The sequence below is a fragment of the Molossus molossus genome, unplaced genomic scaffold (assembly GCF_014108415.1).
Source record: "Molossus molossus isolate mMolMol1 unplaced genomic scaffold, mMolMol1.p scaffold_m16_p_15, whole genome shotgun sequence".
NCBI classification, from domain to species: domain Eukaryota; kingdom Metazoa; phylum Chordata; class Mammalia; order Chiroptera; family Molossidae; genus Molossus; species Molossus molossus.
The window spans coordinates 68,731,840-68,756,341 of record NW_023425350.1 but is presented as its reverse complement, the minus strand read 5'-3'; the positions used below and the strand labels follow the sequence as shown (position 1 = coordinate 68,756,341).

The following is a 24,502-nucleotide window of genomic DNA, read 5'->3' as shown; positions in this document are numbered from 1 at the left end:
TAAACCAATATGCACATACATTATGATGAAATGAAAATGAACTAAAATAGTCTGGTTCTGGGCCCTTGTTTTCTCATCTGTAACATTATTCTTTTTTCACTGGGGTGGGAACCGAGTCCCCTTTAAGGAGATAAACCCAGGAAATCGGGAGGGTTTGTCCAAACCACAAACCATGGCATCTCTCCTCGTTCCTCTTGCAGGGGAAAAGCAAACATCTGTGAATGCGCTTGGGGGCTTCGAGCTCAGCCACGCCCAGGTTGGAGGTTCTGCCCAGTCCTTGTCCTTCATGGGGACAAATGACGAGTGGTGGCTCAGTGACCAAGGGCAGCTTCCATCTCCTGCCCTCAGAGGAGTTCGTTTCTGTGGGCGTGCGAGTAGGTCATGCTTAGTCCCTCACAGGCCCCGGGCCACAGGAGTCAGCCGGGACCCTGTCCTGAGTGCCTCGTCCTGACCGCTCAGAGCCAAGAGCCTAGACGACGCTCCTTTCCTGGTTTAGAGAGAGGCAGGTGACGTGGGAGGCCCAGCCTCGGTGATTCAGGCCGAGGAGGCTGCCGCCGCAGGCCTGCGCGGACGGCCCGCCTGTCTGAGCGCTATACCCTGCGCCTTGTGAGTCCCGAGGTTTGCCAGCCAGGCTGGTGGGAACAGGTGTTGCTCCCGCGAAGCCTCTAGAGCAGCGGTTCTCAACCTGGGGGGTCGAACGACCCTTTCACTGGGTTCGCCTAAGACCATCGGAAAACACGTATTTCCGATGGTCTTAGGAACCAAGTCACCGCTCCTTGATCCGTCTCCAGGTGGGTCTGCCCACATGCAGAATGTATTAAAGGGTCGTGGCATTAGGAAGGTTGAGAACCACTGCAGAGGGTTTTAACCTGCAGCTTTGGTAGGTCCCTCGCCTGCACGCACTGCTCAGGACTGGTATTTCTGCAGAGGGGACCCCGTGTAGACCGCCTGGGTTCTCGGCCCTGCAGATGCCGCCTCTGCACTGCCGTGTGATCTCTTGACTCCCGCTGTCTCTGTGGGCTCAGGTCCGTCTCCTGTACTCAGAGAGAGCTGGGCCCTGCCTGGTTTCTGCTCCAGGGCTGGGTAAGTGTTGGGATCTGTCCTTTCCTGGCTGATGCTCAGTGCTGTCACAGGTATTAGCTGCTTCTTTCGTTCGTTCGTTCTTTCTTTTTTTTTTTTTTAGCAGATTCAGGTGGGAAGTTAAATTTGGTCCTTGTTACCCCATCTTTCTGGAAACAGTTAGAGAAGCCAATGTGCATCTCAGAGGGAGTCTCAGATCAGCTTCCGTGACGCAGTGCAAGTCAGCTCTGGGGTCCGGAGGGACCAGGATTTTACCGGGGAGCTGCATCGGTGATTCATGTGCAGATGAGCCGTTACCAGGAATATCAGATCAAAGTTAGGGTGCAGCTCATAATGCCAAATGATGTTTATAGCACAGTATAGCCTTCTGGTCTATTTTATTTAAAGCACATAAAATTGGTCCCAAGTTATGTCTTGCAGAATATAATATGCTGAAGAACAAACATAAATAAAATAAATTTGAATACATATATAAAAAATTAAGTTTAACCATTGACTAAAAATAGAATTGTATGCCTCTGACACATTAGCAGAAAATTAAGTGAAACCAAAAAAAACCCCAAAAAACTAAATCAATCAAACAAAATCATGAATGGAACAAAACCACAATTATGGGAGGCAGGAAACCTAAAATAAAACGACAGGATAAGCTCAAATATATTAGCAATCCCAATAAAAGAAATGGATTACATTTATTATTAAAAGAGAGACACTTTAGAAAAGCACATGTAAATACATACTCTTAATACTTATGCTGAAATAACAGGAGTAAAGCTAAACTGTTCCCAGCAAACTGGGACATATTAAAAGCAGCAGTGGTTGGCAGGGTTAGAGTTGGGGTGGAGGCCAGATGTGGCTATCAGGGGGCCTTGTCGTGACGGAATACTTCTGTATCCAGACTGCATGCCACAGGGTGCTAGCATTGCAAAGAAATATATGTGTGTGTGATAAAGAGGTCAATTCTCCAAAAAGACATAATAATCTCAAATGCGTATGCTACTAACAGCAGGTCTTCAGAATGCAGCAAAAACTAATGGGATTGAAAGGAAAGAGACTTAGCGCCAATGATATTGGAGAATTCAACACTCCTTTCTCCATAATTGTTAGAACAAGTAGACAGAAAATCAGATATAAAAGACCTGAAAGCCCTGGCCAGTTTGGCTCAGCGGTTAGAGCGTTGGCCTGCGGTCTGGAGAGACCCTGGTTCGGTTCCCGCTAAGGGCATGTACCTCAGTTGCAGTTTGTCCCCGGCCCTGGTTGGTCGTGCGGGTGGCAGCCACTCGATGTGTCCCTTCGCATCGATGTTTCTCTCTCTCTCTCTCTCTTCCTCTCTCTCCCTCCCACTCTATAAAAATGTCCTCAGGTGAGGATAAAAAAAAAAAAAGACCTGAAAAACACCATCAATCAACTAGACCTAATTGACAGTTATAGAACAGTCTACCCCAAAACTTCTGGAAACACTTTCTTTTTCAGTGCAGAATATTCACCAAGATAGGTCTTGTTCTTGGCTGTAAGACTAATCTCAATAAATGTAAAAGAATGGAGATTACACAGTGTGTATTCTCAGACCATAACTTAATTAACTAGAAATCAATAACATTTCGAAGCTTACTACGAAGGTGTAGTAATCAAAATGGTGTGATACTGTCATAAAGGTAGCTATACAGGCCAGTGGAATGGAACACAGAGCCCAGAAATAAACCCACACATATGGTCAAATGATTTTCACAAGAGTGCCAAAACCATTCAATGGGACAAGGACAGCCTTTTCTACAAACGGTGATGGGAAACTGGCTATCAACATGCAAAAGAACAAAGTTGGACCCTTACCTAACTAACACCGTATAAAAAAATGAACTCAATATGGATCAAAGACCGGGATGTAAGAGCCACCCAATAAAGCTCTTAGAAGAAGACACAGGGGAAGGGCTTCATGCCATGGGGTTTGGCAATGATTTCTTGGATATGACAGCAAAGGACAATAAAAGAGAAACTAGATAAATGGGACTACATCAAAATAAAAAGTTCTGTATATCAAAGGACACTATACATTTCTTTTAAATGAAAGAATGAAAAGACTTCCACTGATTGGAAATCATATCTCTGATTAGAGGTTAATATACGGAATATAAAAGAAGTCTCACAACTCAACAACAACAAAACAACCCGATTAAAAACGGGCAGAAGACTTGAATAGTCCTTTGAGTTTCTCCAAAGAAGATATACAAATGGCCGAGAAGAACTTGAAAAGGTGCGCAGCACACTAGTCATTAGGGAAGTGCAAACCCAAACCACGAGGCACCATCTCACACTTGTCAGGATGGGTATTAAAAACAACAAAACAGCCCTGGCCGGTTCGGCACAGCGGTTAGAGACCCGGGTTCGGTTCCCGCTAAGGGCATATACATCGGTTGCAATTTGTCCCTGGCCCTGGTTGGGTCGTGCGGGTGGCAGCCACTCAATGTGTCCGTTTCATATCAATGTTTCTCTCTCTCTTCCTCTCTTTCTCTCCCACTCTATCTGAACAACAACAACAACAACAACAACAAAATGGAAAAACGTCCTTGGGTGAGGATAAAAAAAAAACACAAACAACAACAAAACAAAAAAAGCAGTGTTGGTGAGAATGTGGAGAAATGGGACCCTTGTGCATGGTTGGTGGGATTGTAAAATATAGCCACTGTGGAAAACAGTATGATGGTTCTTAAAAATACTAAAAAATAGAATTACTCTATGATCCAGCAATCCCAGTTCTGAGTATAAACCCCAAAGTATTGAAAGCAGGAACTCGAACAGATATTTGCACACCTGTGTTCATAGCAGCATGGTTCACGGCAGCCAAAGGTGGAGGCAACTGAAGTGTCCATTGATAGATAAAAGGAAAAATAAGGTGTGGTCTGTCCATATAATGGAATAATATTAGTTAGCCTTAAAAAAGAAGGAAATTCTCATACATGCTACAACATGGGTGAGGACATTTTGTTGAGTGAAATAAGCCAGTCGCAAAAAAACAAATGCTGTGTTATTCTACTTATATGAGGTACAGTATTCAGAGTAGACAAATGCAGAGACGGGTGTAGAACGGCGGATGCCCCAGGCCAGGGGAGGGGAGGAGGAGTTACTGTTTCCCGGGTTCAGGGGTTCAGTTTTGCGAGATAAAAGGTTCTGGAGATGGATGGTGGTGATGGTCGCACAGCAACGTGAGTGTACTTGATACCACGGAACTCTATGATTAAGATGGTAAGTTGCATGTTGTTTATTTTACCACAATTAAATACAATAGTAATAAAAATTAGAAAAGACATCTGTACAACCACCTATGTAATAATTGTTATCAAACACACACACACAACACAAGATATGAATTACAGAAGAACAAACAGTCCCTGTTCTTGAGGAGCTCCTGAAAGGGATGACCCCCCTCGGTGCCCAGGGCGCCCACAGAGGAAGGAGGGCTGGCCTCCTCCGGGGGTGTGTGGAGCTCTCCTTGCCCTGTGTGGCTCTGTGGGGGCTCCCTGCTCCGAGTCCTTTGTGGAGAGAAGGGAAACAGGAGGACAGACGGCTGGATGGCCGGGTAGATGACTGGAGGCCATGCGTGCAGCGCGCCCCGTCCAGCCTGGCTGAGCCCTCTCCAGTGGGGTCACCGCCGTGCACAGAGCCTGCGCTCTGGCCGGGAAGCAAGGGGAGTGACCCAGACCAGCTTGCTGACTTGCCACGTTCGGTTTGTTTCCGATTTCATACCCAGCTCCAGAATCTGGCTCCAGGCCTGCCTTGAGGTCCAGCCATGGCCAAACCACGTAGCCCTGGGAGGCGAGCCCTTGGGCTCTGGAGGGCTTCGAGGTGCAGCGGAGGGACACCTGGACCTGCCCCAGAAGGTCTCTCACCTGGCTCTGAGGTGAGGAGGTTGCTGGTGGCCCTGGGCCTGCCCTTGGTGACTCAGTTGGGAGAAACTGCCTGTGGGTGTGACACACAGGAGCCTCGCCCCACCTGTGTGTTACCCACACAGCTCCCATCCAGCTCGTGGAACTGGCCCTCCTCCAGGCCCCACCCAGAAGGCGCCATGGTTCTAAGCAAACACATCTCTGGCTGAGCCCTCAGCTGCAGCACCCTGACCACAGCCTCCCTGTAGTTTCACAAGGACCCTGTGTTTCTCAAATGTGCCATGGGCGAAGTGGCACCTCCCTCGGTGCTCCCCACAGTGACACTGGGACGTGGCTGGAGTTGGAGTGGAAGTCCCCGTCTGCTTACAGCTCCCTGGAGGCCACGTGTCATGCGTCACCACCATCGCTCCCGCCGGCTGCTCTACGCCAACAAAGCCGTTGCAGAATTGAGAAGTCTGCATCCTGAGGCTGCCTTTCTGCCTCGGCAGAGCCTGTGTCTTTGGCTCAACTCCGTCGGTTGCCACGATCTTTCCTGAAGCCTGTTCTCGAGAAGCCAAAAAACCTTCCTGCACACCGACTCCTGGCAGGGAGGTCCCGGCCCTGCTCTGCCCTCAGCCCTCTGCTGCTTGAATCTGTAAACTTTACACGGTTCACAGTGGGGAATGGGGTGAGTCACTGTGCAATTTAACGCCAGGGCACCAACACCAGGTCCATCTTTTACTCATATGTACCTTGGGTGACTTATCCTCTCCAAGCCTCGTTTTGTCTCTTCAGTGAAATGGGATGAGAATAGCACGTACCTCCCAGGTCTATGGTGCAATGCCGGCACTACTTTAAAAAACAATTTTTTTTTCTTTATTGAATTTAGAGAGAGAGGAACATCGATGAGAGAATATCGATTGGCCGCCTCCTGCATGCATCCCATTGGGGATTTGACCCACAACCTGGGCATGTGCTCTGACCGGGAATCGAACCAGGACCTCTCAGTCCATGGGGAGATGCTCAATCCACTGAGCCACACCGACCGGGCTCGGCGCCATTTTGCGAGTGTGCCTGGCAGTGACTGTGCAGCACGTTAGCCACCCCTGTAAGGACTTTGCAAACCCCACAGCACACGCTGTCCTGCCGCTGGGCTGAGCTGGCCTCCTCCTCTCCCGTCCGGTGAGACAGGTTAGCAGGTGTTCGGTCTTGAGTCAGCCTGAGATTGAGGTCAGTGTAAACCTGGCCTCTGCCACATTCTCAGTGTCCTCTCGACACGCCTGGGAGGAGCGCAGGAGGAGGGGGCACACGGGGTGCAGGAGGTGTCTGGGTCTGTGCTAAGTGCTGACCCTGCTCTTTCCCGCCTCTGACTCATGCCGTCCTCATGACAGCCAGGAGTGCGGCATCACGGTCCTCTTTAGGGAGGAACAAAAACAAGGCAAGATAAATCATCTAATCAGAGAGATGAAGCAAGATTCCCAAGGCCACAGAGCTGATGGTGACGACAATGACGATGCAGCTGATTTTAAGCCCCTACTATGTGCCAAGGACTAATCTAAACATTTCACAGGCATTGACTCACTTAATCGTTTTTCACTATTTTTTTTTAATTGATTTTAGAGAGAGAGGAAAGAGAGAGAGAGATAGAAACATTGATGAGAGAAAACATCCACTGGCCGCCTCCTGCCTGCCCCCGCTGGGGATCAGGCCCACAACCCGGGCATGTGCCCTGACCGGGAATCAAACCGGCGACCTCTTGGTTCATGGGTCGATGCTCAACCACTGAGCCACACCGGCCGGGTCGCTCATTTAATCTTAACAACCACTCCTGAGGAGGTACTATTTTTCTTCCCATTTTACAGATAACTGCAAAACACAAAAACCCTAAATAACTTGACCCAAGACACATGCTAATAAGTGACAGATTTAGGACTTGAAACAAGACAGTCTTGACCAGTACTCAGCAAACTTTTTCTGCAAAGGGCCGTGTACCAACTACGAACATCGCCTCGGCCACTGTCGCGGGGCGCAGCCACAGACCGTAAGCACACGAGCAGCTGTGCTCCAGGGAAACTTCATTTATGAAACAGACGTGGGCCTGTCTTGGCCTGCAGGCCACCGTGTGTCCACCCATGGTCTTACTTCTGCATTAAGAGAATGTGGACCCAGAAGCATCAAAGGTCAGAAGTGGCACTCTGGCCCCTCTGATCCCCCTTAGCAAATGGCTAGGTCCAGCCTACCCCAAGGGAAGGGACTCAAGCTCCACCTCTTGAAGGCAGAGTATTTAAGAATCTGTGAGCCTGGACAGTGTGGCTCAGTAGTTGAGTGTTGACCCATGCACCAAGAGGTCGCCGGTTCAATTCCCAGTCAGGGCACATACCCAGGTTGTGGGCCCGATCCCCAGTGGGGGGGGGGGGCGTGCAGGAGGTGGCCAATCGATGTTCTCTCTCACTGATGTTTCTCCCTCTCCCTCTCCCTTCCTCTCTCTCTAAAAATCAATAAAAAAAAAAAAAAATTGTGGACATATTCTAAAACTACCACACAGGATGTGTGAATTTGGGTCTTAGGTTGTGCTAGTTAATTTTCAGAAAGTCTATAACATGACTTGCACACAAACACATAGGAAGCATGTGTCAAAGCTATATCCCTCTTCACGAAGGAACTAGCAGGGTGACAAAGCTCACTCCGAAGATCGGTCAGGAACAGCGGAGAGAAATGTGGGCTAGTTCGGCTAACTTAGATAAAAGAAAACTGCTTTATGAATTGAAAGGCAGTCAAACTGCACCCTTTGGGGCTGTCTTTTCTATCAGGCAGCAATAATTTGCAAATTATCGATCTTCCTTTAGCTCGAATCTAACTTCACAGAGTCTGGTATCTAATCCAAAGTAATGAATAAGTCCAACAATGGTGTGAGTTCCCTGGAGAACGGAGGAATCTCTGGGGCTGTGATACTCCCAAAGGACTCAGGAGGCACACGCAGACACCGTTTTGTCTCATCTTCAGGTTTGGAGAACTTTTCTTAACAGGGGTTTGTTTTATCTCCCTCACTTCCACCTTCTTAGCCCATTCATCTATTCGTTCGTACTTGACTGCGTTGAGGCGCGTTGCGGCGTAGACGGTGCTGGCGGAGACCGCCCGGGGCGAGTGCGGCCCTGGTGACTGGGCAGGAGAGGACAGCGTGGCCGCGCGGTGGGCCCAGTGGTGCAATTCACTGCGGTCAGGGCTCCGACAAGGCAGCCTGGGCTGCTGGCCTTTTACCTTTTTAGGTGAAATTCTGTCCACTTCTCTATAGTCACTTTGCAAATAAAAGCCCGGTCGCTTCAAGTTACTTTAGCTACAGACCAACAACTTCTGGAATTTCTTTCTGGTTTTGTTCTTTTTCTTTTTGCAACTATTTCAGTGTCATTTTTATTTGGTCAGTTTATGGCCCATTGACTAATTTTGTAATAAGGTAACCTCTACACTGTTTATTTTTCTGGAAGGTGTTTATCACATTAGGGGCATCATGTGAACAATTGATTATTTTCTATCTGTTCAAAAACTTGGTATTTTATTTATTCCTGAACACTTTAAGGATCACTTAGTCCATAAGCCTGAAGACAATTTCAAACAAATGTATGCCTTAACATTGCATGGTTATTATTGGTACTCAAGACATAATTACATTGTTTGTCGTTATGCTTGGACTCTTCCTTACCTTTCCTTCAGATGGATCACAGTGTATGGATAAATTAACACTGCCCTGTATCATCAAACAATCATATATTATTTTACCAATTAGGGACTGAAGAAAGATCAGTCATAGAAAGCATGAGAGAGATTGTATCTCCTTAGGAAATCATCAGACACATGAACTGAGATGCTGACACAAATGTCTGTCACAACATGATTTCCATTCCCAAATAACAACAATATAAAAGACCAAATACTTGATTGCTATCAGTAAACGATGTTGCATCTATACAATGAACTACTCAACAGCCAGCAAGTGTGATGACATCATCACTTGTGTGTGGTATGGAGAGATGCTCCGCTGGTTGGGTGCACGAGCAGCAGGTGGATCCGATGGTCGTGAGAACGCCAAGGGTAGTTAGTTACCTGTGCCCGTGCGCAGACGCAGAGCTGTGTTACGGGGTTTCCGTTGGTGCTCAAGTAGTGAAGACAAATCACGTTTTTCTTCTTTGCCGATCTGGATTTTCAGGCTCTTCTACAACAAATACAGACTAAATGTCTCCTAAGCAGGAGCGCCCCACCTCTAGCACCTTCCACAGGCCCGAGGGATTGCGGGAAGGAGGGAAGGAAGGAACGGAGGATGGAGAGAGGGAGGGAGGAAGGGGGTTGTTCTCAAGTCTACTTTCCCTGAGCTGCTTCTGCACTGACACCTTTGTGTCCGAAAGGGCCTGAGGTCCGGGAACCAGGTGCTCAGGAGGAGCTAGAAAACCCAAGGGAGTTTTCAGAATTGCCGGGAGGAAGATGGTCTCAGAACCTTCCTTCCTGGGTGGTGGAAGCCATCGTGGGAACCCTGCTCGTCCTGTCTGTGGCAGTTTCAGGGCCCCTCCCTAGCATATTATTAAAGGGCCAGGCATCCTGGTGCTCATCCTCGCAGGAGCAGGAGCAGGAGCAGGAGCAGGCAGACACAGAGGCTCCGCCAGGAGAAGGGAGTGCTCTCAGGTGTCCCTGGGGAGCTAGTTCATCCTCCCAGCGGGACTGGGGTTCCCTCCTGACCCAGACCTAGGATCCTTGTTCTTTGGGGGTTGTTCACATGCTGGGGGGGGGGTGTCGGGAGGCTGCCTGCTCCCCAGGCCCCTGCCAGCTCAACCCCTGTCTCCACCTAACACCTGTTATTTCACCACAGGCCGGTCCACACGCTGAAGGTCAGGATGGTTCTGAGCGGGGCCCTGTGCTTCCGGTGAGTATCCGAGCCCCGTAGTTGGCCATGTCCTCAGGGGAAGTGAGTGCAGGTGGACCTGTGGTCCAGTCTTTTCTGGGAGGGAGGAGACTCGACCACTGGAGCGCAGCTCCCCAAGTGGGGTGGGCAGCCGGGCAGTTGTGAACAGCCCCTTGCTGCCTCTTCAGTCAGGCAGCCACCACATGGGGGCTCCTGCATGGGGAGGGGGACAGGGGAGTCACCTGTGTGGCGCTGCAGCCTCCTGTGTCCACACTGAGCGTGGAAGCCAGGAGACCAGCTGCCACTCCTGGTGTCATCAGCCCCTCTGCTCCACTGCCCCCTGCTGCCTTTGGGAGTAAACTACAGCAGTGACAAGGTCACTGTCAGGCCGTCTGTCTGTCCTCGGGCGTGCGCTGACTGGGCCCGGGGCCGTGCTCTGGACATCAGAGCCCTGAATGACACTTGTCCTTGCTCTCGCTGAACTGAGCCTAGATAGCCTTTCCTAAAGTGTGTTCTGTGGAACCCCAGTCCTACTGTACACAGAGGGGCTCCCTGATAAAGTAAGTGTGGGAAATATGCTTTTTTTTTTTTTTTATCCTCACCCGAGGACATTTTTCCATTTTTTGCTCAGGTAGAGTGGGAGGGGGAGAGAGGAACAGAGAGAGAGAAACATTGATGTGAAAGGAACACATCAAGTGGCTGCCACCCGCACAACCAACCAGGGCCGGGGACAAACTGCAACCGAGGTACGTGCCCTTAGCGGGAACCGAACCCGGGTCTCTCTGTACCGCAGGCCGACGCTCCAACCGCTGAGCCAAACCGGCCAGGGCGGAAATATGCTTTTTATGTCTCCTCATGAGTGAAGGCATATGGGAACTTTGAAGTAGAGATGCGTGTGTATTTGGCCAACACCGAACCAGTCTGTACACAGCGTACCTTCCCACATACCATCTGGGAGCCCCCGTGGGGCACACCTCCCCCTCACAGGACCCCAGAAAGCCAGCTGAGCTCACAGATGTGAAATACGTTTGGAAAGGAAGAGGAAAGCACTTGGCATTTAAAGACACTCCTAGTTTAGTAGGAATATGAGGCCGACAGGTAAAAGCGCCTGGGCATCACTGGTGATCACTGAAGGTGGGGGTTGAATCTGGAAGAGGCCTGGGCATTCCTGACTCGTCCAAGCTCAGCAATGGGCAGACCGGACCCGGAGGGGCGAGGGGCTTGTCTGCGGCGAGAGCCGCGGAGGCTGCAGAGCAGGGCGAGGACCTGGGACTCTGACTTTCCAACATGACACGTGGAGGGCTGCTGGGCGTAGAAAGGATTGAACAGTGAGACCGGGAGAGTCCCAGACCCAGTGGGAGGCTGTGGGGCCAGCCTCCGGGCAGACGTGGGCCCAGCGGGGCTGGGAGAAGGTTGTGCCACTCCATTGGCACAGCAGGCAGAGAGGGGAGTCGGGCGGCTGGACGCCCGCCCTTCCCTGACTGCGTGCTACTGTCCTGCTGTTCCAGAATGAAGGACGCAGCACTGAAGGTGCTCTATCTGCAGGACAACCAGCTGCTGGCCGGTGGGACGCATGCAGGGAAGGCCATGAAAGGTGGGTGGCGAGCAGGACCCTGCTCCCCGAGGGCACGGTGCTCTCTAGGGCGGGGCTGGGAGGGCTTAGTGCGGGGCCCAGGCCTGCTGCAGCAGCCAGCACCCTGGAACCAGGCTCTGAGCAAGGACGGAAAAGCTGCACCTCCCAGCAGAGTGAGCCTCGTGCCCAGCGCCACCTGGCGCCTCGATGCGAAGGTGGGAAGTTTTCCAAGATGAACACTTGGTCCTTCCCTCACAGGCAGACTCAGGTCACACATTCCTTTTCCTGGGAGCCAGTGCTGGAGAGAACCAGACAGGCTCCCAGTGCCTTTATTCCCCCATGGGGGTGGGCTTCTGTCCCTTTACCCTGGGTCCCCTTGCTCTAGGGGATCCCCAGTCACTGAGAGCTGGTGGCATCACCTGGCCTGGGGCTTACTCTGGGCCGCACACTGTGAGCGACAGGCTCACCTGCCCACCTCGGAACGCTCGGGGGCGCTGGGGCCAGGCAGAGCCTCTGCAAGACTGTGCGTGTGCACCACATGTGTGCGTGCATCTGTGAGTGCATCTGTGCATGTGTGCACACGTGTGGGCACACGTGTGCCTGTGGCGGCATAGCACAGGGAGGATGGAGACCCTCTACTCACAGTGAGTAGAAAAATGTCCAAATAACTTTGAAGAGAGGCCGGAAGGTCGAAGGGTATGGAGGAGGAGGTCCAGTGTCCTGTGAGGGCTGGAGAAGACTTGAAGATTCGAGCCTGGGCGAGAAGGTGGGTGTGGAGGTAGAAAGTAGCACAATGTGGTGTCTTCTGGGCCAGCTGGCAGGAGGCCACCTTTCCCCACATGACAGCTGCTGAGACCTGGGGACAGCACACCTCCCAGAGACCTGCTCCCCAGGTCCACGATTGGGGAGGGCGAGGAGACGGGCAAGGCCCCTGCATCTGGCTCCCTCCCTCTAGGTGAGGAGATCAGCGTTGTCCCCAATCGGTTTCTGGACGTCAGCCTTTCTCCAGTCATCCTGGGCGTCCAGGGAGGGAGCCAGTGTCTGTCCTGTGGGACGGGGCAGGAACCGACTCTGAAACTAGAGGTGAGTCCCGTGGGCTGCCCCTGGCTTCCCCAGGCAGCAGAAGCTGGACCCCTGGGGCCGGGCTCCCCAGGCCGAGGGCGTGTCCCGCAGGGCTCTGTCATCCCTGCTCTGTGCCCCTTGGCCCGGGCCAGCCCTCGGGGCAGCTCCCTCACCCCGCCTGCCGTGCCCTCTGCTCGCAGCCGGTGGACATCATGGAGCTCTACCGCGGCCCCGGCGACTCCAAGGGCTTCACCTTCTACAGGCGGGACACGGGGCTCACCTCGAGCTTCGAGTCGGCCGCCTTCCCGGGCTGGTTCCTCTGCACTGCGCCTGAAGCCGACCAGCCCCTCAGGCTCGCCCAGCTCCCGGAGGACGGGGCCTGGGACCACCCCATCGCAGAGTTCTACTTCCAGCAATGTGACTAGGGCAGCCCACCCCAGGACCGCCCGGGCAGAGCCGGCGGGGCAAGTGGAGGAGGCCCAGCACCCCCCCCCCACGTCCCCAGGCCCCCACTTGATTGACTCGGCACACGGACGCTCTCCCTTCTCCTGGTTTCCTGCTTGGGCGAATCCCTCTGAGATCGGTGTAGTTCAGTCTCTTTCCCTGCTGGGAGATGCTGCTGATTTGGAACCTGGCAAAAACGACCCTAGGTATAAAGGGGGACTCCTTCGTGCTCTATGGTAACTTGCCCAGTGCCCCTGGACCCCACAGGCCAGCCCTGTCTTAACTTGAGTCTATTAGGGCCACTAGCTGCCCACATGATGTCTTGTCACCACCACTGTGCAGGGGATGGAAGGGGTCAAAGGGCCAGGGAGCCAAGGCCCAGCCCCTTCTCCCTTCCCTTTAATTCAGCTGCCATCAGCTGCCTTCTCCATCCCCACGCTCAGCTGTCACCGTGGGCAGAGCGGGGTGGTGGTGCCCCAGGAAATGGCTCTTGCTCAGGAGGCCGAGGAGGGCAGGCATGTCAGTCCTCTTGAAACCCAAGGTGCAGTGAAAACCCAAGGTGCTGGTGTCTATTCTCATGGAAAGATGCCTGTGACATTAAGTGAGAAAAGCAAGTTGCAAAGTGGCATAACTTGTAATTCTATTTTAATTAAAAATATGTATTTAATTAAAAGAGACAGAAAAAAGTCTGAAAGAGTTTACTTCAATTTAAGCTGCTGGGACTATAGACCTTTCTCATTATTCTACACTGAAGATGGATTACTCGTGCGAGAATCAGAAGAATTCACCCGGAGGTGAGCAGAGCGGACGGCGTTTCGAGCTGTCCTCAGCTCCCACTCCCCCGGGTGCGGTCCGCGTGGACGCTGTGCTGCTGCTTTGGTCGGCGGCAGCAGGAGTCAGGTCTCAGCAGGGCTGCGAAGGAGGAGGGCTGGGGGCCTGGGCTGGAGTCTCCTGGGGAGGAAACCGACAGAAAGAAAACCCTGCACTTTGACCAGGAGTGGTCACGCTTCCTGAGACTTCAGGGTGTGGGATTCAGCCTCCTAGGGTCCCCTGTGCCGGTTGAGTAGTGTCCCTTTAAATCTGTGTCACCCTGGCCAGTTTGGCTCAGCGGTTAGAGCGTCGGCCTGCGGTCCGGAGAGACCCGGGTTCAGTTCCCGCTAAGGGCACGTACCTCGGTTGCAGTTTGTCCCCAGCCCTGGTTGGTCGTGCAGGTGGCAGCCACTCGATGTGTCCCTTCACGTCGATGTTTCTCTCTCTCTCTCCCTTCCTCTCTCTCCCTCCCACTCTATCTGTACAAAAAATGGAAAAATATCCTTGGGTGAGGATAAAAAAAAAAAAAAAAATCTGTGTCCTGCTGGGATCCTCAGCCTGTGACCTTATTTGGAGATAGGGCCTTTGTGGGTGCAATTAGTTGAGGTCATGCTGTACTGGGGTGGGCTTGACAGCCAACATGCCTGGTGTCCTGGTAAGAACAGGAGGCCCAGGGAAGAAGGCCGTGTGGAGATGGAGGCAGAGACTGCAGCTGTGCTACAATAAGGCAAGAATGCCCTGGCCGAGGCCGCCAGAGGAGGCGTTGTCCCCAGACCCTCCAGGGAAGCATGGCCCCCAGTCTCCCCATCGGAGAGGGAGCACATCCTTGGTGTGTCAATTGATCAAGTCTGTGGCAATTGATCACAGCAGCCCTAGGAAATGAATGGTCCAGGTCTCCTGGGGTCCACACACTGTGTCCCCTCCCACATTGCACGGGTCATCTCTGTGACCAGAATATGGCAGAAGTGACATGGTGCCACTTCTGAAATTCCTGCAGCTTCTACGTTGGTCCCTCTCTTTCTTTGTTCCCTTGAGCTGGGGGAACAGCTGCGTGTTGTAAGCAGCTGATAGACACCTGGGTAGTGAAAAATGAAGCCTCTTGCCAAGGGTCACATGAGCGAGCGTGGACGCTGTCCCTCCAGCCCTGGTCAGGTTGCCATGACGCTGCCGACTGCATCCTGGGGAGACGGTGACACACAATCACCCAGCCAGACTGCTGTAGGCACTCACCCTCAGAAACACTGCAAGAAGATAAATGCCTGGTGCTTTAAGTGGTTAAGTTTTGGGGTCACTTGTTAGGCAGCAATAGATGACTAATATGCAGGAAAGAGAAATAAATGCATTTATTTTATTATGATTGCACTTTTCTCCAATATTTTCATTTTCATTCTCAAAATGGATGTTGGCTTCTTTATTTCCCCAAAGGTTCTATTTAAAAGCTGCTCATACTCATTTCGTCGAACAGTCTCTGTTTCTGCGAGGTTCAGTTCTTCCCTGACTACCTTCGCACCTCTGGCCATGTGTGCCCACCTAAACCATGGGGGTGAGAGCGGAGGCCGGGGAGGGACCCAAATCTGAGCCAGGTGTTGCACCTGCTCCTCACCTGTCAGACTAGCCTGGATTTCACTGAGGGACTGGAAAGGGGTGGCCAGGCCAGAGGGTCTGCCTCCTGGACCTTCAACCACAGCCTCCCAGGCCTCTGTGCCAAGAACATGGGTCCAAGCACCATGTTCTACAGATTCAGTTCACACTCTGTGCCCACAGGCCCAGCCATGGTCCCTGATTGTCACATCTTCCAAGGAGCCTCTGCTGAGTTGGGATCCCTGTTCATCTGCTCTGACACCATCTCATGTACAGCTTTATGTGAATGTCCCCTCATTGTAATAAGTTGACTTGGGGTTATTAAGTTTATGGCCCCTAAAATGACCTTAAAGTCTCGGCTGCATCAGCTTGTTTCCAAGCACCTTGCATAGTGTTTGGCAACTGGAATCCAGTGAGTGGAATGTGGAAGCCATTTCTTGCCCTGGAACATTCTCTTTCCTCCACCCATCTAAATTTCAGCTGCTCCACCCTCAGGGAGCTGCTGAAATTTTCTCATTCCTGAGCTTCTCCAGGCTGAAGTGGCTCTTCATCATTTGTAGGATGATGGAACTCAAAAGGGCCTTAGCAGGGATGAGCTTGTAACAGTGGGGAATTATAACCTACTCTACCCTTCTTTTGACATTGTTTCTGTAAGTACTGACTCTGACTAATATGCAGCTTGCAGATAAACAGCATGTTTGTATAAGAATCCTAGGAACTAACTTCAGAAGATACAGACTCTGACCTTCAGTCATCCCAGCTCCAGGAAAATTGTTGACCTTCAGCAGTAAAACCAGGATGGTGTAAAACCAGGATGACGCACACCACACCATCACTTGACCAGTTTCAAGGTCCTTATTGGAATGGATTGTGCCGATGTGCATATAGAGAACTTTTCAACACCCTCTCCTTGATTTCTTTGTTCTGCTTTTCCTCTCCTTCCTTATAAAACCTCTGCCTGCACTGAGATGTTGAGATGGGCTTTGGACAAGAGTCCCCCTTCTTGGGTGACCAGCACTTGAATAAACCTCTTTCCCTTTTCACCAGCACCTGTCTAATGAGCTTGGCTTTTTGTGGTGGCAGATAGCTGAACCTTGGTTTTGGTTACAGGTTGACACACGTTGATTGAACAGGGAGAAATGTAAAATGCTATATGTATGAGTCAGGGGTCCTGGCCTCATGACGTCCAAATTAAACAGGTCTAGGGGTTTTAGATTTCTTCCACTTCAGCTCAAACCCCCAGCCTCAGCCAATATTTACAGAGGTGCATATCCACAGCATGTGTAGTCTGTGCCAGTTGTCAGCACTGAGGACAATAGTGTCTTAAAGAGCAGAGAGAGTCCTAGGCCAGGTCATAGGGAAGCAGCAAAGGTGCCGAGGGCCTGTATCCTGAAGAAACTATACATAGAGGGTCCCCCTCAAGCACTCCAAGTCCTGCCAGTAGGAGAACACACTCGTTCTGTGTAATTGCAGAACACAAACAGGACCAGTGAGTGGAAAGATAGAGCTGTTTCTCCTGTGTGACCTGAAAATTTTAACCATAAGGATCACATGCACTGTTAGGGTTTCTCCAAGAGGTTGTGAGGGTCCCCCGCTTAGCCTATTTCTCAGGGATGTTGTAGCGCCAATTATGTCATGTCTAAGGCCCTTAAAATTCTAGAAATTTGTTTTTTTTTTTGTTTTTTTTTACTCAAGAAAATTATCTGTCTGTATTGTCTCTAACATAATATGCTCGTAGTCCACAGATTACAGTCTGGTGTTTTTAATTGTCTTTTCAAGTGTTTATGGCTTAGCCCCCCAGCTGGACTATAAAGCTAAGTAACAGGGACCCTGTGCTGTACGTCTTTGCTGTACAGTGATGTGAATGCTAAATAAACACTCACTGATTGCCTGGAACCGTACCCCATGCTTTGGCCCTTTACACAGAGGGACACGAGATTGACAGAGGGGGTCAGGAATGGCTACCAGCCTTAGAAAACAGAAATCTGGTCCCAGTGCTGCCCACCTTCTTATCTCTCACTCTGAAGGTATCTGGGTGTTGGTCTGTCCTCTCCCACTTCCTCCCCAAGCCCTTCATGGAACTTCGCAAATGACCCGAGAGGCAGAATTACAATAAGGCCATTGGTCCCCAGAGAACACTACAGCTAAGTGGATAGCTGGATGAGTGGATGGACAGATGTGTAGATGGATGGACTAGTTCAGCTCTGTCACAGGGTGAGTGTTCACCCCTGCCCTGCTCACACCGTGTCATGTGCCCTAGGCGTCCGAGTGGATCGAAGGTCAGCGTCCTCTGGAGGAGGGTTTTCTCAGCTGTTCTGTCTCGTCAAGTTGATACCAGCTATTGGATGCCCACCTCCTCTTTTCGAATGGGGTCGTACTCACCATGCTCTCAGGCCCCACTCTCGCGATGCCTGGCTGCGGCCTGGCTTCAGGCATCAGAGGTCGTGCTGCCCTTAGGCCCCTTGGACACTCCTCTGACCTCGGCCACCTTTAAGCCTGGAATGGAGCCCACGAGGCACCAAAGGGAAGGTAACACGAAGACATCTGACCCCAACACTGTTTGTTTTGTGGCCCAACCACCAATAACAGTGTCAATGACAGTAGCTACGAGCAGGGGCCCAGCACCTGGCTTCTGCGATCAAACACTCATTAATACCCCCACCTTCTCATTATCTATACCGTGCTGAAGACATTGTGAAATCCCCAGGCTCTTCTTCCTCGTCCTGGAGCCAATTGTAACGATGCTGTAGCCCAACCCACCTGACCAGATGGTATAAACCCAGGGCAGGCGCCCGGGGAACATCGGTCGGCGCTTCCAGGCACCAAGGATCTGCAGGTCAGTGGTGAGCAAGCAGTGTTCTCTCTTTTCTTCTCCCTCTGCCAACATCTCCAATACACCCATTTCCTTAACTCCTCCTGGCAACTCTCTAGATGACATGATGTCCTGTCCGCAGAACCCTGTGGGATGCTGGGTGAGTCCTGGGGCACATGGAAGGGATTTGAGGAGAAGCTATAGGTTGAGTCTAGATATTTTTAATCTAGATTTCAGAAAGTAAGGCCAGAGGAACTTTCCAGGCCAGGGGTGTTCAGCAGTGCTTGAGGAGGTTTGGGGCTCTTCAGCGATACCCCGGTGCCCGCTCCAGTGGTCAAGGAAAACACTGTGGTTTCTGGTGTCTCCCTCACTCCCCGACTCAGCTAACGGTGGCCCCTTTTATCCATTGCACTTTCAAGTTTCTGTGTAAAAAATCAATGTAAAACTTAGTTTTTAAAAGTACTGCCCTGCCCAGCCGCTTCTGCCAATAATAGCAAGTTGGAGGCCCAGGATAAGGGGACTTTCCAAGGAGGCCAGACAAATCCGAATCAGAGGGTCTTGAACCCAAACTCGACATTTAAAGCTGCTGCGTGGTTCTGCGTCCGGCCCGTGAGCACCAGTTTTGTGCGCCGGGGGGCCAGACGGAGCTACAAGCCATGCTTTATGGCTTCAAGGTCATGTTCATATATAAGAGAAACAGATGTCTCGATATAGAACAGTAAACAATACCATGATGTTAAACAGGAGTGCAGAGTCGGGTGCAACAGTAAGGGGAAGATTCATTCACCTCTGAGTCATGGCATCACGGGGAATTTGATCTGATCCTTAATAACCACATGCTCTAATTTCATGATTTTACAGGCACAGGACTGCAGGTGCAGTGACATGACCTTGCATGTCTGGGTTGTTACTCTGAGCTGATAACCAGTTTGGCAGAACTAGACGTGTAACCTGTAGACAGTGATTCCATGTTCGGTGACCCTGATGTCAGGTCAGAGTGGACAGCTTGAGGAGCAGGGGCTTCGGAGGCGGGGGTCAAAGGCAGCCCCGAGTGTGCCCACTGGAAGGTGGGAGGGCGTGTCCTGCCGGAGGCTGGCTCAGTGTCCACGGAGAAGGGAGACAAGCTCATACAAGTGAATCTGGGCCAGAGGGTGGCGGACTGGGCGGCGCCGTGGATTCTAGAGCAGGGCGGGGTGTGGCGAGAGTAGTACTTAGAAGACGAGTCCAGGTTGGTCTGGACTGAAGGTAGGAAAACCAGGAATATAGGCACAGCTCTAATGGCTGTTAAGAAAACAAAGTTGCATTTTAAAGAATACTCTATAGGAACTTGTTGATAAATCAGACAGAGTCAGGAGACGTGGGGGAAACGGCCAGTGACCCCCAGGTTTCTGAGTCTCGCTGGCAGGAGGAAGATTGTGTCAGGGGGAGAAATGGAACCGGGAGGGAGAACGGTCTGGGGATGGGGAGAAGGCGACTCATTTGACCTTAGGGATATTGGGTTGGGTGTGACGGCAGGATGTCCAGAGGGGTTGTCCTGTAGGCTGCTAGAGATAAACTGGGGTGTTCAGTCTGGGCTTGGGGGCCGTAGACCAACAGGATCATTGCAGTTGCGGAAATGGGTGAATCAAAACTCTGGGAGCCCTGGCCGGTTGCCCAATGGTTAGAGCATCGGGCCGCCGACCGAAGAGTGGGCTGATTCTGGCCAAGGGCGTGAACCTTGATTGCAGTTCGGTGTTCAGCCCTGGTCAGGGTCGTGTGGGAGGCAACCAGTCGACGTGTCTCTCACATCAATGTCTCTCTCTCTCCTTTCCACTCTATTTGAAGATAAATGGGGAAAAATATATATGTGTGTATATATGTGTGTGTGAGTGTGTGTGTGTGTGTGTAAACAAAAGCAAAAAACTCTCTGGGAAAAGAAAGAGAAGAGCTTAGGACTTTGACTCGTGGCTTCCAGCCTGAGAGTTGCTCCCCAAAGCAGGGGAGAATCTACAGCATCCGAGAAGAGGACATGGAGAGGTGTGAAGGGAGGCGATCAATGCCAAGGGTTCGAGGGGCAGCGGCCAAATATCACAGGGATCGAGAGGGGCTAGATCTGGCACCACAGAAGCTCATGTCAGTCCTGGGGAACACGATCATGCGCACAATGTGTGGGAGACCGAGAAGAGGGTCGCACGGGGTGATGTGCAAACAGTATGGGGGATGTCCGGGGTTATTTGCGGCTGGTATTTGACAGGGACAGAAAATGGGTCGTCCAAAGGGACCGAGAGGCAGATGCAGCACTAACCTGCTTCAGGTCCACCCTCCTTCTGGGGCCCGGGCCCCAGGCCGCGGAGCTGGCGCCGCCGCGGTGGCTGGAAGCTGTCCATCAGCGCCCACCTGCCCCTCGCCGGCCTCTCCCCCTCCGAGCCCTGCCTTCTGCCCCTCCTTTCCCAGCCCTCTCGTTTTCTGCTCTCCTCTCTGCTCCCTTCTTAGTGGGACCTCATCTGCTCGGTAACCTCAGGCCTAGCCATCCTTGCATTTCCGTTTTCTGGGCCATTTTCCCCCCTCACCCCCCTCGTGCCCTCGTTTGCTCTGGGTTTTCCCAGGCTGGGTTCCAGACCAGCCTTCTGGGAGGTCGTCTGAGGGAACAGCTCCGGCGCAGATAACCCGGCTGGAAGCAGAGAAGTCGTGTGGGGCTTTGTGGTCTGGGGTTCCTACGGGGACACTGGCTTCAGTCTCCATCACTCATCCTCAAAAACGCAGGTGTCTATACCTCACGTGTCCTGTTCCCACGTGGTGTCCTGTTCCCACGTGGTGTAGGTGGGGGTGCTTGTCGGTTGGGGTCGTCTCTCGTCTCAGTCTCGGCCAGGCGATCCAGTCCCTGGGAACAATGCCGTCTAACTCTGCAGGGTGCCTGCTGTCCCTCAGTGCCGGGTCCCCACCCCCCGCTAGGTAGGGCAGGGTGGACGGGGTGGCTCTACGCCCCTGGGGAGTGGGACAGAGTGGGAGCCTGCTCATCCTCACGCTGTGAGGCGACAGGCCACCCACGCCAGGCGCAGCCTTGGGAAGGGCTCCTGGAGAAAAGACTGGGAGGAACTTGTACTCCGACCTCCCAGGGCTGGCACCAGGGCACGGGCACAAGCTCACACCCAGCCAGCTTGACTTGTTCACAGATGGCCCCCAAATGAGAGAGGCCTGGGTGCCCGGAGTGTGTGGGGCCAGGGAGACCTCGGTGGACTCTGGGGAACAGAGTTTTGTGGGCCCTTCTACCTGTGACTGGGGCAGTCGGGGCACACAAGGTGTCTGCCCCCAGCTGACAGCCCTTCTCTCTTTTCCCTCAGCAGGGACCAGTCACCTCGGATTGCAGGAATGTGCTCCCTCCCCATGGCAAAATACTACATGTGAGTCCCCCCTTTCCTGGTCAGGAGCCTGGGAATGACGCAGGAGAGGGATAGGGGCTGACTCCGAAGGACAAGCCTCCTTCTCCCCCTAGAAACCTCAAATGCCCCACAATTAAGCTCCATCGTCACCCCAATGACAATAGCTCTCTTTCCTGAGTGTCTGCAAGGTGCCAATCAACCTACTGTCTTGTCTCCGCCTTCAGAAGTCTCTGAGGGGGTGTTACTAAGCCCATTTTACAGATCTGAAAACTGAGGCTCAGAGGTTAAAACATTGCCGAATGTTCCCCAGAGCCAGGACCCAGGCGCAGTCTCTGTGCTGCTCCATCCTCTCCCTAGAAGCTTGGGGACCATTTTGAGCCTCACTGACAGCACCTTTATATGCTGGCCTCTGTGGCCTTTACTCCTCGTCTGGGATTCCGAGTCTCACTTGCATTTTATCTCATTCGACATTTGGGTGTTTACTTACAGTTTACTCTTTACTGTCTGATTTTTAATGTAAAGTACCTCCAGCCCTTGGGGAAAGAGATGGGACATAATGAAAATAAAATACATTGGCCTCCGGGGGCCATTTTAGCTCCTGCAGGGGCATCCGGTCCGGAATGGGGGCCAGCTGGGGCCCCAGGAAGTTACCACTCGGCTGGAAGGCAGGACACGGGCACGAAGCATACCAATGCCAAGACAGATGCCTGCCTGGGGGTACCTGGCTTGGGTTCAGGTCTCCAAATAGGTCATTGCTGACAGGTGCATTACAGACAGTCACGGTGGACCAGCTGGCAAGTCCAGCCTCCTTAGATCTTTATTTTTTATTGTATAAGTGAACTTGCTTTAAACACCTGCAGTGATTAGCTAAGGGTATTATAATGAGCTGTTACTGAGAAAGGAAACTCCCCGGAGGCGGTGGCCTTGGCCCAGGGCTCCCGCCCTGGAAAGTGAGGAAGGCTCCTCAGGCCTGCCCAGGGCTGGCAAACCTCTGCGGAACCAGCCGGGCGGCTGAGCTCACAGCCCGCGTGGCTTTGAAGTTGCACAGGCTGGCTCACCAGGGATTCTCCCCAGCCCCGGGCACACTGCCACCCTCCCGGGCCAGCCATCCCACCACGGCCGAGCCCGGGACTGTCATCAGGCTCGCTTCAGCTCTCTGCTGACCCCCTTACTTGGCACCCATACCAGGGTGCCCCAGAGCCCACTGTCAGCTGCAGAGAGCCATGTGGTATAGTTACCATCACACAGGAATTTTTTTCCCCATTTGTGGATTTTCTTCTATTAAAACGCCTTTCACACTTCACTGGACACTCGATTGGTTCCTGTAATAAGAGAAGAAACACCTCTGAAAAGTTGAGGCAGGTCCAGAAAACCCAGGATAAGGCTCACTCTATCCCAGAGACATCTCAGCCTCATGAAGAAACTTCTCCGGAAGGCGCGGGAAAGGGCGACGTTGTCAGGAAAGTGTTCTCCCCTCTGAGCCCCGAAAGCCCTGACACAGCCCAAGCCCTGGAAAGGGAGGAGGCGCAGCCTCTGACCAGATCCGGGAGGCCTTCCCTGCCTTCAGATGACCTGGTCTTTACCTGCCCCTTCTCCCCTGTAGAAGGAGAAGAATCCCCACACGGGTGGTAATCAGATGGTGGGGTTTGGGCCTCCGTGGAGCCTGAAGGGCGTGGGCGGTCAGCATTGCCATCCTGTTCCAGAATCAAGGATGCGGAGCAGAAGGTGCTGTACATAAGAGATGACCAGCTCCTGGTGGGAGACCCCGGTGTGGACAGCTGCTGTGCAGGTGAGCCCTGGAACCCCACCGGCGGGGGCCCGCCCAGCTCAACCTGCCACGGGCTCCCCCTCTTCCCTCCTGCCTCTGGCCACAGGGAGAAGAGACAGGGGACCACTGAGGCCTCTCCTAGTGACGGGGTCATGACCCTGCAGGAGTGCCAGTTCATCCTGCAGCTTGTACGCAGGGCCCGGGCCCGCTGTGCCCTGGCCCGGTTCCTGCCCGAACTTAGTTTGTTGAGAGCTTGCGACGTGGTCCCCTCACGTCCTGGCTCTCTCCTCTCTTCCTTCCCAGAGAAGATCTGCATCCTTCCCAACAGAGGCCTGGACCGCACCAAATTCCCCATCTTCCTGGGGATCCAGGGAGGCAGGCGCTGCCTGGCGTGTGTGGAGACAGGGGAGGGGCCTTCCCTGAAGCTGGAGGTGAGACACGTCCTGTTCTGGGGGACCCTATAAACCTGCCTGTCTCTCCGGACGCTCTGGGATCTCTGCTCCCACCTGTAGGTGCCCTGCCAGGTCCATGCGTCCCTCTCCGGCAGGTGTCCGCCATCTCCCTCTGCACCCAGTGCCAAGACCCTTGCCCTCCAGGCCCGCAGGAGGCAGTTCCCAGGGGCGGACCCCCTGGCCAGTCCCTCACTGGCTAAGCCCTGAGGCCTGCAGGGCTGACAGCTTTCCCAGCAGCCTCATCCTGCAGCTGACCGCGTGTCCCCACAGGATGTGAACATCGAGGACCTGTACAAGGGCGGTGAGCAGGCCACTCGCTTCACCTTCTTCCGGAGAAGCCTGGGCTCTGGCTTCAGGCTCGAGGCTGCTGCCTGGCCTGGCTGGTTTCTCTGCGGCCCGGCTGAGCCCCAGGAGCCGGTGCAACTTGCCGAGGAGACTGAACCCTCCGCCCGCACCGAGTTCTACTTCGAACAGAGTCGGTAGGGAGGCAGGAGGCAGAGCACCAGCCTGGTGCCGCCCAGCCAAGCTCATCCTGCTCAGGGCCCGTGGTAGGCAGTGATGCCCTTCACCGGGGTCCACATCCCGATCCCCAGAACCTGCGAATATGCTATTTACAAGCAAAGGGACTTCGCAGGTGTGATTAAGCCAAGGGCCGTGACATGGGAAGACCATCCTGGATCACGAGGCGGAGCGGGGAGGATGGCAATACCTGTCGGGCGAGAATCAGAAAGAGACTGGAAGATGCTGTGCTGCTACTTTTGAAGCTGGAGAAGGGGGCTGTGGGCCGGCGAGTGCAGGTGGTTTGTAGAAGCT

General features: G+C 52.8%; 2 protein-coding genes across 2 annotated transcripts; both read left to right on the top strand.

Annotated features, from left to right (window-relative positions):
- The first annotated feature begins 9,560 nt into the window (after positions 1–9,560).
- IL36RN (interleukin 36 receptor antagonist) lies at positions 9,561–12,888 on the top strand. Its single transcript, XM_036263470.1, has 5 exons — positions 9,561–9,611; positions 9,796–9,849; positions 11,337–11,422; positions 12,357–12,484; positions 12,664–12,888. The coding sequence occupies exons 2-5, from the start codon at positions 9,821–9,823 to the stop codon at positions 12,886–12,888; spliced, it is 468 nt and encodes a 155-aa protein (XP_036119363.1). The 5' UTR covers positions 9,561–9,611; positions 9,796–9,820.
- An 8,570-nt stretch (positions 12,889–21,458) lies between these two features.
- On the top strand, positions 21,459–24,172 carry IL1F10 (interleukin 1 family member 10). Its single transcript, XM_036263562.1, has 4 exons — positions 21,459–21,490; positions 23,173–23,258; positions 23,541–23,668; positions 23,960–24,172. Exons 1-4 carry the CDS (start codon positions 21,459–21,461, stop codon positions 24,170–24,172), a joined length of 459 nt encoding a protein of 152 aa, XP_036119455.1.
- Positions 24,173–24,502: the final 330 nt, after the last annotated feature.